The sequence below is a fragment of the Sarcophilus harrisii genome, chromosome 2 (assembly GCF_902635505.1).
Source record: "Sarcophilus harrisii chromosome 2, mSarHar1.11, whole genome shotgun sequence".
NCBI classification, from domain to species: domain Eukaryota; kingdom Metazoa; phylum Chordata; class Mammalia; order Dasyuromorphia; family Dasyuridae; genus Sarcophilus; species Sarcophilus harrisii.
This window is the reverse complement of record NC_045427.1, coordinates 56,182,185-56,195,463: the sequence shown is the minus strand read 5'-3', so window position 1 is coordinate 56,195,463 and position 13,279 is coordinate 56,182,185. Positions and strand designations below refer to the sequence as shown.

At 43.6% G+C, this 13,279-nt stretch overlaps 1 protein-coding gene across 1 annotated transcript; it reads left to right on the top strand.

Moving 5' to 3' along the window:
• Positions 1-8,499: 8,499 nt before the first annotated feature.
• THAP11 (THAP domain containing 11) lies at positions 8,500-11,030 on the top strand. The gene has a single exon (XM_023495056.2). It carries the CDS (start codon positions 9,270-9,272, stop codon positions 10,164-10,166), a length of 897 nt encoding a protein of 298 aa, XP_023350824.2. The 5' UTR covers positions 8,500-9,269; the 3' UTR covers positions 10,167-11,030.
• The last annotated feature ends 2,249 nt before the right edge of the window (positions 11,031-13,279 follow it).

The window sequence follows — 13,279 nt, the reverse complement described above, 5'->3', positions numbered from 1 at the left end:
ACATTGTACACAGTAATAGCAAAACTCTGCAATGACCAGCTATGAAAGACTTGGCTTTTTTCAATGGTTCAATGATCCAAGACAATTCTAATAAACTTTCAATAGAAAATGCCATCTGCATCCAGAGAGGAAAACTATGGAGACTGAATGTAAATCAACACATGCTCTATTCACGTTTTTTTTTTTCCCTTGTTTCCTTTTCTCTCGTGGTTTTTCCCTTTTATTCTGATTATTTTCTCCCAACATGATTCATAAAGAAATTTGTATTAAAAGAATGAAAAAACAAACAAACCCCAAGCCTTAACCATCTCCTTCAAAATCTCAATATATGGACTGAGGCACAAAAACAGCATGCCAAAAACATCCAGGTCAACTTATGTATTCACTAATTACTGAATCAACTCCCTGAGAGTGTCATTATATTTGTAATTTTTTTTTGGTTATCACAAAACCACACTCTTATTCACGGTACTGCAGATATATTTATATACAGATCGATAATAATAAGGATGTTCACATAGAACTGTTCTCTAACAAATCACAACCATGATATCAAGAGCAAATGATATTAAGTGTGGCATTCTTCAGAGAGACAGTTTAAGTTCATTATGGCTCTTCCTAACCTTAAATACACAATCATTTCTCTTAAACAGAATATGGTATGATTCTCAAATGAACCAAAAGAACTTATAAATATTTTATAGATAACATCAAGTTATAGGGCTCTACCAAGAAACATATTAAACACTTCCTTCACCTCATGGAATCTTTCTCCTATGATGGTTATTATTAGATGATAAGCTCTTTGAGGACAGGGACTACCTTTTGCCTTATTTTGTATCCTCAATGTTCAGTATGATGTCTGGCACATTTTACAGATGAAGAAACTGAGGCAAATAGTGTTAAGTGACTTTCACAGGACCACACTAGTAACTGTCTTTAAACTCGGGAAGATAAGTCTTTCTGACTCTAGGCTTGGCATTCTATCCAACATACTACTAGCTGCCCCAGAATTAATAAGATCTGAGTTTAAATCCCACCTTAAACACTTACTAGAAGTATGACCCTAAGCAGGTCTCCTCATTGATAAAAATGAGGATAATAATAATACCCATCTTCCAATATTGTTGTGAGGATCAAATGAGATAGTATCTATGAAGCATATTGCAAACCTTAAAGTGCTAAATAAATATTATTATTATTGTTAAGACCAAAGAAAATAACTTTTTCTTCAAAGAACCAACAAATCAATTTTATTTTTTAGGTCCAGATTCCCTCCTTTCCATCTCTCTCCCTTCTTTCCTCTAAAGCAAGAAAAACAAAACTTCTCTTATAAACATGTATTGTCAGGGGAAAAAAAATCCTCTATGTCCAAAAAAAGTCTTAAAATGTACTCTGGCACCATCACCTCTCTATTACAAGGTAGAAACTTGTTTTATTATCATGAATCCTCTGGAATTATGCTTGGTGATTGTATTGATCAGTTACTACAAGTTTTTCTTAATATGTTATTGTATTTGTAATGTGTCTATTTTGATTTAGTGTTTCCTCCTATCCTTCTCTAAGGGAGATTTAAATTCCTTCCAGGAAAGAAAGCAGGAGATTGGAGACAGAGTCTGGCTACTTTCCTCTTTTCAGAGAGAGGAAATAACACAACACAGTAGAATTAAATTTATCTGTTCCCTTAAATATTATTCGAGGAAATGTAATGTTTAAGTTCAAGCTACCATTGCTATTTCTTTACCAGGAAAAGGGAGCTTCAAGTTTTATATCCAAAGCTTCCTTCCTACCAATGAACAGAAATAGCAAACAAGCACAATTATTCAAGTTTGTAGCAAAACAGAAACTAGAGAAAGTATATATATATATATGGATAGATATATATAGATCTATATACTAAATCTATATGTAATTGAGTTCTCCCAAGAGCAACATAATAGCTCAGCTAAGAGAATCTCAGATATCACCTAAAGGAAGAATTCCCCAGAATCTCTAGTGTAGAAACATGAGCAAAGTTTTGCATGTAATTTTTTTTTCTTTCTCTAGGAAAGCTCTAAGTAGCAGGGACTGTGTTTTATCTAAACTTGGATTCTCTCCCTCCTCCCCTCCCTCCCTGCCTGCTCCCCCCCTCCAAGAACAAATGCAGGCCTCTACACATAGACTGTTGGATTTGTCTTCTTTGGTGTACGGGTCACTCCATTTCCTCCCCTGAAAGCTCAGATTGGCCAAGAGTGAAAATGGGAAGAGAAAACTCCCAAGGACATGCCTGGAAGTCTCCTTTCTTATCTCTGTGTCTTGGCTTCTTTCAAGTCCCATCTAGAAATCCCACTTTGTATTAAAAACCTTTCCTCATCCCCCTTAAGGTTAGTGCCTTCCGTTCTTTGATTACTTCCAATTTATCTTCAGGAAAGCTTGTCTACATAGATGTTTGGATTCTTTGTCTCCTCACCTGAAGTCCTCAAGATTAAATGAAGGGACTATTTATCCTCTCTTGGTAAACTCAGTGCTTAGCGGAGTGCTTAACACATAGTTAACATTGATACATAAAATCACAAGTACATTTTAAATAGATGTTGCCATATCATGTGGTCATAATCTCTAAACATCAAGGAATGAAATGTAGCATCCACTCTGTACTCACTTCCCCCATTCTTCCTCCCAGTAGCGCCTCCAGAGGTTGGCTATGCACTACTGAGTTCAGGCTTTTTGGGGAAATCCTGAGGATCTGGGTTTCTAGTACTGTTGGTCCAGAACCTTCTCCTTCTACACTTCTCACTGTTGTCAAATAATCCTTAGACATCAAGCACCTACTATGTGTTAAGCACTCTGCTAAGCATCATTGAGTTTACCAAGAGAGGATAAATAGTCCCTTTATTTAATCTTGAGGGCTTCAAGTGAGGAGACAAAGAATGTAAACATCTATGTAGACAATCTTTCCTGAAGATAAATTGGAACTAATCAATGTTATGTACATGTGTACACAGTTTGTTCTGTTGGTCTATCTGACCAAATAATGGTCTGGTAAAGAGGACTATGGAGACTGAATGTGGATCACAACATAGTATTTTCACCTTTTTTTGTTGTTGCTTTTTTTTCTTTCTCACTTTTTTCCTTTTTCAATCTGATTTTTCTTGTGTAACATGATAAATGTGAAATTATCTGTAGAAGAATTTTGCACACGTTTAACTTATATTGGATTACTTACTGGTGAGGGGAACAGAGGGAGAAAATGTTGGAACACAAGGTTTTGCAAGGGTGAATGTTGAAAACTATCTTTGCATGTATTTTGAAAATTAAAAGCTATTATAAAAATAAAACCATGAATCTGAAAAAAAAAATAGTCTAGTTCCAATCCCATTTACTTCAGTAGAAGTTCCCTAGCACCTTTTAAGGTCTGCATTCCTGTTATAGATTAGTTGGTTAGGACTGAGGAGATTAATGTACCCTGGGAAGGATACTGGTGTGTCAGTGACAGTGGGGAGAATCTGCAAAGATTCTCAAAGACTTAGAGATAGAGATAGAGATAGCGATTTAACAGATGGGATGGGGCAAGAGTTGGTGGATAGCTTTCAATTACTGCTATAGTAAAACATCAGTGGCTTTGTTTCTTGCTATCTGACTTAATAATAACCAGCATTTATACAGTTCCTATTATATAGCCAGCACCATGCTAAGCACTTTACATATATTATCTCATTTAATCCTGTGAAGTTGGTGCCATCCTTACCTCCTTTTTATAAATGAAGAAGCTGAGTCTTAGAAAAGGTAACTTTTCCAACAATATACAGATAATATGTTATATATGTGGAAATATGTATAGAAGAACTGTATTTAATTTATATTGCGTTCCACATATGGGGATGATTCAAACTCAGGAATTCCTAACTTCCCAGCCTAATATTATTTACTACGCCACGTTGGAACCATGTGGTAGAGATCATAACTACAGGAGTGAACCCTGACATTAGATTCAGGGTCTCAGACTCCAAAAAGTCTGGGAAAAAGTATACTTTCCCAGACAAACCTTTCCCAAGTTAAGTGGCTTCATTCAATTGGAGATCTTGTTTGACTCACCCTCCATTGATTTTTTGGGGTGGCCCAGATCCCCTTCAGGAAATTTCTAAGACTCTGGGAAAAAGCCTTCAAAATGATTTTATTCAGTTGGTGATCTGGGCCTAATATTCCTATTGAATGGCTTGAAATTCCGAGATAAGTACTCTCCTTTCAACTGGAAATCTAGGTGGGGGGGGGGGGGGGGGAGTAATGATTCTCTTCTCTTAAATATAATGGTTCTCTGGGAGGAGATTTCTTGGGGAGCTTCTGGAGGCAGCCTTAGTTTCAGTTCAAAGTAATAATCACCTCAAATGTAGCCAGCTGTTAAAAGTTCAGTCCTAAAAAAAAAAAAAAAAAAAAGTTCAGTCCTTTATTTTCTTCTTCAAAATAGCCCGACTAGTTTTCTTAGAGGTCTATCTCTCCTTGGTTCCAAGAGCTCTTGTAGCTTGTCCTTTGCCTCTGCCAGCTTCAGCCTCTAGCTCTCTCTGAAACCAGGATTCAGAAAATCCTGGTTTTGAATCTCCCAACTGAATTCTGGGTCTCTCAATCTCTCAAAAGTCTCTAGTGCTTGTCCTTTTATATGCTCTTTTAGAGGTGTGAACTCAAAGGTTGACTCCTCCTCCCAGAGTGGGATTGTGGGAGCTGTGACTTGTGAATCTCCTCCACTGAACTTGTGAATCTCATACTGAATCCTGACTTGTGAATCTCAACCACTAATGTGTGAACTAATGTGTGAATTCTTAAAGGTGTCAAAGGCATGAACTCTGAACTAGAGAATTGCTAAGCACGATGCTAAAATTAGACCACTGACTTATCACTTTGTAAGAATCCTAACATGAGGGCATTGACAACATTGGAGAAATCTCATTCAATGGAAGTCCTAGCCCCAGACCACCAATAAAGACAATTTTGAACTCCAAATCTCTGCAGAAGTGCAAACGAGGATTATACTTTGCCAAAGGACTTCTCTTCTTGGTACAGCTGCCTGCCAGGACTCTTGCCTGCTATGAAGATATGCTCTTTTCAGTGATAACCTTTATTAGTTCTCTGATAGGACCTTACCACTAAGGAGTCTGTTTTCCTAACAAAGCTGGCTTCTCAGTGCCAATAAAAATCCCTTTTTCCATTTCAGACTTTTCAGATTGGAGAATTCTTTCATGTTGGACCTATGGGCCAAGCAGAAGGGATTCCTCACACCTCAAGAACCGCATCAATACTTTCTCTTTCTAGCTCATCCTACCTTAACTTGTTTTCACTGCCTCCTTTCCTGAACTTTGTGTCCCAGATACCAAGCTGGGATAATCAGAATACTCTTTGTTCCTTCTCAGCCATTTCCAGACTCTGCCTTTACCACTGTCACTCAGGAATTCTTTTCTCTCTTCCTTTTAAATTCACCAAAGCAACAATGTCTACCTAATTTATAGTAGCTGAACAGGTCCCTCTTCCCCCCAGGTCATTTTCCCTCCTTTCTTAAAAAAGTTCATCACCTAGATTATCCTCTTCTGCCCTTATATACCAGAAGATTTCAACATCAATGTTAAGGGTTTCTCAAACTCCTAACTCTTTAAACATACTTAAATCCTATGAACTACTCCTTTGTTTCATCTCAGGTCCCAGGGCTCAGTAAAATAAAACCTCTTGACCTTCAAATCCCTTCAAAGGTTTTCCTTTCTATTGGGTCTAAGGTGAATTCAAGACACCTTAGTCTGATCATAACAATAGTTTACAATTATTTATAGTTTTAAGGTTTACAAAACAATTCACTTCCTTTATATCAACCGATCCTCAAAGCAACCTGATAAGATACCAGCTATTATTATGAGTGTTCTACAGAAGAGGGAACTGAGCCTGAGAGGGGCTAAGTGACTTTCACAGGCTCACTCAGATAGTAGGTAACTGAAGCAGTGTTAGGACTCAGCTATATGTGACTACAAGTTCAGACTTTACTATGTACCACCTACCTACTACTCAATGCCCCAATTCTTTCAGATTTTGGGGCTAAGCAACAATCTTAACTAGACTAAGATATTTTCCATTTTAAGTCTGTACCTTAATCCACTGTTTCTCATTCTAAACCATTTATAACGATTATAAATTGTCTCAGGAAGATTCTAAAGATCACTTGGTAGGATATTAAGGGCATTTCTCATACTAAACTGCCAAGCATTCCAACTCTACTGCAGAGAGTGCAACTCAATTGGGCTTGCCACACTGTTCGAATGCCAAATGTACCAAGAAAACTGTTTTATGGAGAACTCACAAGCTCTCACAAGGTGGTCAGAAATATTGATAGGACACTCTCAAAGTCTTTCTTAGGAACTTTAGAATTCATTGGATGACAAGGGGGACACTGCCACATAACCAGCATAGCGTGCCCTCATCAGAGAAAGGACTATGCTCTATTAGCAAAACAGAATTGAATTAGCTCAGAAGAAAGGTGAGAAGCTCAAAGTTAGAAAATCTACCTTAAATGTTGATAGGGATTATTTGTGTCCTATTTGTGGCAGAGCAAACCTTAGGCCTTAAGCAAGTTTTTCCATGGATTGCCAGTGAAAGAGAAAGGTTAGCAATATCATTGTTGGAAAAACTATGAAAGAAGCAGTTTTAGAGATCCCTCTGAAAACTTGTGCAAAGTGATCCATAAAAGAATGAGCAGAACCAGGAGAACAATTTATACGACACACAACATTACAAGGCAAATAAATGTGAAAAACTTGAGTTCTCTAATGCAATGACCAACTCTGACTATAATTCAATGAGGAACCATTGCTACTCATCTTTGGAATGAAAGATGATGAACTCAATTTCAATCAAGAACCCTACAATTTTAGATATAATCAATGTGGCAATTTGTTTTGACTATGCATATTTGTTACAAAAGATTTGTTTTCCTTTTTTTTTTTAATTGGGAAAGGTGGCCAAAAATAATTTTTTGTTTATAGAAAAAAAATTTTAAAGGACCACTTTTGATCAAGACAATGATTCAAGACAGTTCCAAAGGATCCATGAGGACAATGTCATCGGTCTTCAGAGGAAGAAGTGATGAAATCTGAGTGCAGGTTTAAGCACTTATTTCTCTTGGCTTTCTTGTCTGTGTCTGTTTTTTTCTGCAACACAGTCTATTGTGAAAATATTTTCCACGACTTCACATGTATAATCTATATCATATTGCTTGCCTTCTCGAGTAGGAAAGGAGAATTTTAAACTCAAAATTCTTAAAAGTGAGTGTTAAAATATTTTTATATGCAATTGAGAAATAATGAAATAGATATGAATGAGAGCCTAAAACCTCCCATTAGAGGTTAAATTTTCTCAGAAATGAACTCTGTATGGACTAAGTGCATGAATCCAAAGGAAAGGGGTCCCTTAGAGGAAAAGGAAGAGGATCAAGTGCTCCAATCTGATGGAGCCAGAAGCAGTTTCTTATTGTGTTAAAAAAATAAAAAAATAACTCAATGGACTCTAGAGATGAATAAAGACGAGTGTTTGGATGACTATCTCTTACTCAGAATGAGTTTTTAACTTTCTCTGTTCTCATGGCGAATTCTTTCTGGCCCATTTTAGCTGAATGTCAATATGCGTTACCCGGATAAAACTCAACCTATCCTGCAGTTTTCAAATAATTTGTCTAGATAAAATTACTTAATTTGTGCACTTTAGGTAAGCCTAGAGGATGACTGAAAGAATATGCAATTCAGTAGCAAGACAAAGCTTTGACTTTTGGATCTCAAGCAGCACCCAGGCTTCCTCCTCTCCAATTTACTCTAGTATATCTTTTGAAATCTTCCTTTGGGCAAGGACTATGATTTATGTAAACTCTGAATCTGAGGTGGAACCCGAGGCATGAGCTTTGGCCTTTGGACTTCCAGTAGCGTTTCCTCTCGCTCTTCTTAAATTCGGTTATTATGTCTTTGTGTTCACTGACTGCGGGTTTCCTCGGGGCAAGAATCACGACTTAGGGAAATGCTGGGGTTTTGTCACGTGGGTCCAGCACAAAGCTCTTGCACCCCTTAGGCTCTAAATCACGATTTCCTGAAATTATCCCAGTGAAAGGAGGGAGATGGGGCAGGTGGGAGGATACAGACCGAAGACTCGGGGAACCCCAGCCGGAGAAGGGGGCGGAGCGGAGAGTAATGGGGAAGGGCAGGAAATGGAGAGAAAAGCGGGAGGCAGACCAGGGGCGGCGGGGGAGGGGCGGTGACCGGGCCCTGGCCCCGCAGACGGAGCTCGGTTGGCCCAGCTGGGCTCACACACAGCAGGCTCTTACTAACTGCCTGTCACTCGAGGGCTGGATGACAGCGACTCGCTTCTCCCCGCGGGCCTCACATGCCCAGGACGGGTTCTGAGTGCTACAGATCGGGGAAGCGGGTGGGACAGGGGGCCGGGGAAACGTTCCCGCCCAGCCCCCGCGGGGTGCTAGCCCGCCACCTCGAGGCGTGGGCTTGTTGACGAAGGGGATGCACTCCCCAGGGCAAGAGGCGGGGCCGCTGTTGCGCGCGGTGTACGCCGAGAGTTGTAGTTCCCCGCCCCTGAGTGAGGGGCGGAGCGGGCGGGAAGCTGAGCATCATGGGAAAAGCAGTTCTCCGAATGGAGTATGACTGTATGCAAGGAACTCTACGTTCATTCATCCGGAAATAAATCTCGTTTGTCTCACCAGAGCTGGAACGTAGGCCTGGTGGAACGCCGCGCGGCTGGTTTTTCCGGACGAGCGCCGAGTCACTTTGACCTTCCCTCCAGCTTTGACCCCGGAAGCAGTGCGGCCAACGGCGGAAGCGCGCGGCGCGGTGCATTGTGGGGGGCGTAGTCCGACTTCCCGGGCGCTTCTTCGTCGCGGCCCGGGGACTGACTGACTGACTGACAGGCTCTGGTGGCTGCGGAGACTGCCGGCGGGCGGGTGGACGGCGCGGGGGCCGTCGGGGAGCGTCCCTAGGAGAGCGAGCGAACGAGGCGAGGCCCGGCTCCGCTCGGGGCGGGGCGGGACGCCGCCTCCCGGCCGGTGGGGGGACGTAAGGCGTCTGTGCGGGCGCTGAGGCCTCGCCCGTCGGTGGGTGTCCCGGGGTCCCGAGGACAGGGCCCGGGGGTGAGGCCGGGCCCCGAGGCGGAGCCGGAGGCCGGGTCTCGGCCGAGGCCCTCGGAGCTTTCCGGGCCCGAGCGGTCGGGCGGCGGCGGCGGCCGAGGCCCGAGGCCGGGGCCGTCGGCGGGTCGGGGCCGCCGCGATGCCGGGCTTCACGTGCTGCGTGCCGGGCTGCTACAACAACTCGCACCGGGACAAGGCGCTGCACTTCTACACCTTCCCCAAGGACGCGGAGCTGCGGCGCCAGTGGCTCAAGAACGTGTCCCGGGCCGGCGTCAGCGGCTGCTTCTCCACCTTCCAGCCCACGGCCGGCCACCGCCTCTGCAGCGTCCACTTCCAGGGCGGCCGCAAGACCTACACGGTGCGCGTCCCCACCATCTTCCCGCTGCGCGGCGTCAATGAGCGCAAGGCCCGGCGGCCCGGGGGCGGCGGGGCGGCGGGAGCGGCGGCCCGGCGGAGGCAGCAGCAGCAACAGCAGCAGCAGCAGCAGCAGCAGCAGCAATCGCCGCAGCCACCCCAGCCGCAGCCGCAGCCGCAGCCGGCCGCGCTTCCGGCCCCGGCGCAGGCATCCCTAGTGTCCGCTTCGGCCGCCGTGCTGCTCACGCTGCAGGCGGCGGTGGAGAGCGGAGCCGCCGCCGCCGCCCCCCCTCAGCCGCCCGCCGGGGACGACGTGAAGCCCATCGACCTGACAGTGCAGGTGGAGTTCGCCTCGGCCGAGGGAGCCCCCGCGCCCGAGCTCGGAGTCCCGGCCGTGGCCGCCGCGGCCTCCGGGCCCCGGCTGGTGGTGGTGGGCGAGGAGGGCTTCCCCGACACGGGCTCAGACCATTCTTATTCGCTGTCTTCTGGCACCACGGAGGAGGAGCTGCTGCGGAAGCTGAACGAGCAGCGCGACATCCTGGCCCTGATGGAGGTGAAGATGAAGGAGATGAAGGGCAGCATCCGCCACCTGCGGCTCACCGAGGCCAAGCTCCGGGAGGAGCTCCGAGAGAAGGACCGGCTGCTGGCCATGGCGGTTATCCGCAAGAAGCACGGGATGTGAGCCGGCCTCCTGCCTGCCCCCACCCCGGACCTCTGGCTTCCCACCTGCCCTTGGCCCCGCCTGGGGCCGCCTTTGACGCTGGTCCTCACCCTCACCCCTTCCTCTGCAGTGGGACTCCCCGCCTGGCATCCACCATCCTGGACCACAGATGGAACGAGCCCGAGGTGCCCTCACTTGTGTGGCCTCTGACATGACTAGCGCCTCAAGAAGGCAGGTGGGCCGGGCTGGCGGCCCCTCGGTTCTGCGCATTGGCCATGCCAGGCGGTATGAGAAGGACTTGTTCGCTGTTTCTGTTTGGAACTCTTTTTATGACCATAGGATTTAAAGCGATCACTGTTTGGAACTCATCCTTAAGGTTATGGGTGGGAAGGCAGGCTCCAGGGAACCATACGAGGGGAACTCAACCTTGGAGTTGATCAGACAGTCCCTTTCTGTGTAGTGATAAAGGCAGAGTTGGGACCCAGATCCCAAGAAGCATCCAATGCTTATTCTCACTTCCTCCTGACCCTCCACCCTTCAGCTTTTTCTATCCCAGTTTTGGACTGTGATTCCAATAAGGGGATGTGATGAACTGGAATCAAATCTATTGAGTTTTTTCCTGGGTGGTATGAGCAGGACATTCCCCTCTGTCTCTTGTCTGGCAGTTTGTCTTTGGCGGGGAGCTGGGTGACCTTTCTGAGGTAAACCCAATTTGCCTGGGACTTGGGTTTTTTTTTTTAAATAACCCCCCCCAAAAAAAACCCATCCTGGTGATATGTTTGCTACTGGTTACAAAAATTATATTTTCTGTACAATTAGACTAAAGTTTTCACTGTGTCCTGTTTGGCAAAGCAAATTAATTAAAATGTAAGGTTTTTATTTGGGCTTGGGGGCTCTTATTTTCCAAGAAAAATATTCTATCCACACAAGTCCTTAAACTAGGGTACTAAATATTACCTAGAGATGCCAAAGGTCTAGTGGGATGGTTGTTGGGCAGAGGGAACAGAATTCCTATTACGATCTTGGGGAAATGGAGATGGGGGATTTCAGAACAGAACTCCACCAGGGAGAGGGAAAAGTAGCCTGATTAAGAGTTAGGAAGGAAAGAATGCTTGCCATAGCATCAATAGCATTGGACTTGAAGCCAGCCAGTCTTGGGTTAAAACTCCAGCTTTGACAACTAGGTATGTGGCCACAATCGAGTTACTTCCCTCTGAGCTCCTGTTTAGTAATATTTACACAAGGCTGTTGTGAGGAAAGTAGTTTGTAAACCATAAAGTGCAATAGAAATGTAAGTTATTCTTAGGAGGGGACTTACCCAGCTAATTAATAAGGCTGGTTGGGATCCTAAATCTGATTTATCCTTAAAACTCCTGGCTTCACTCATTCATCAATCTTCTGTGAGGAGGGATACTTTTAAGCTGAGCCCTTAACAGATTTATATTCAAACAATCCCTATATTTTTCCTATAGTAGAGAGAAGAGCCTAGAATCCCATGAAAGACCAAATGAAACCAAAGCTAAATGACAACATGTAGGTCTAGATCTGAAAGGGCTTTGAATTGAGCTTTTCCTCTGTTGTGAGAAAAACTTCTGGGTGGGGGGGAGATTGGGGTGGAGGTGGGAAGAGCCAGTTCAAATGACTAGATTTTTTTCCCAGTGCTTTATGACAGGTTGGTGATCCTGTAGATTGTTCCTTGAGAATGAAAAGGCTTTAATTTGAACACTGCCTACAATTATGTCTAGAAGGCATGAAGTGCAAGCATTATTCCCATTAGGAGAAAACTGACCTAATCCCATGTTTATAATCACACATTGAACGTCAAAGCTGGAATTGCACTAGATTTGCTTTTTAAAAGAACTGGATTCATCTTTGGGTGGGGGTGAGTGAGAATATTTCAGCAATTCCTTGCATTTGTATGAAATTTCCAAAATAATTATCACATCTTTTTATCCTTTTTGACTTGCAGCAAATCTGAAGTGCCCTTTAGGAATAAGTCATTTTGAATGACAGTCCCAAGTCCCATATCTTTATACTTTGTAAGCAAAGAAAACCAAGAATGTGTTCCCTCATTTTTAATCGTAAAAAGAGAAATCAGTGCTGTGAAAGTCCACAGTTGCTAAGAGTTAAATCCCTTTTGTTTTGGAATCTGCTTATTTTGATTCAAAATATAAATGTGGACCCCTGTAAAAGAAGGGTGTAATGTCAGTTATAGTGAGAAAAGCACTATATGGGGAGAAAACTAACATGGGTTTAAATCCAGATAGTATACTGTAACAGAGCAGTGGGGTCAAACTCAGAAACAAAGCCATTAAATTATACAGAAGCATCTCTGCAGATCACAACTTTACTTAGAGAGCCACCTCTTTGTACTATCTGTTTTATTGTATTTTTATTTTGTTACATATTTTCTAATTACATTTAAATCTGATTCCTGCTGCACTAGTTTGGTTTTGAGACCTCTGTTGTAGAGGACCTAGTTTTGAATTTTGGCTCTACTTGTTATCTCTTCTAAAATGAGGGGAATGGGCTAAATGACCAGAAGAAAGAATATCAGCCTTTGCTGCTTGGTGTTTTGGGTGAGGCAGTGAGGGCCAAAGGACTCTTGGCTATGGTGGCAGCTACTTTAAAAGTTCATCTTGGGCTTTTTTTTGTCTCCAATGCCCTTTCATCACCTTAGTTTTTTCAGTACTAGTTGGAAAACCTGTTTATAGATCATATGTGCACTTACACATAACTAAACAGTGACTCAGTGGAAGAAAAGAGTGCATGAAAATTCAGGATCTTGCCTTTCGGTGAGCTGAATTCAGTATTTTGGTTTTGTTGAATTTTTAAAAAAAATTAAAAAATTTTTAAACAACAAAAGACTTGTGCGCCCCCTCACCCCCTTCTCATTATGTCTGTCCTTGCCTTTGGGATCCCAGCTTGGGGAGAACATTAGAGGACTTTAAGCAGAATCTGGATAATTGTGTGCCCAGGATGTAGAGTAGAACAGACCTCAGAGGTCCTTTATACATCTTAAATTAAAAATTGGCAGCACTTTCTAGCATATGATGTCTCCACTCTGCTGTGGGGGTTTGACTTCATCATCTGGCTTAATTTCACAGAGGGACCTTCTCATCTATTCTAAAACT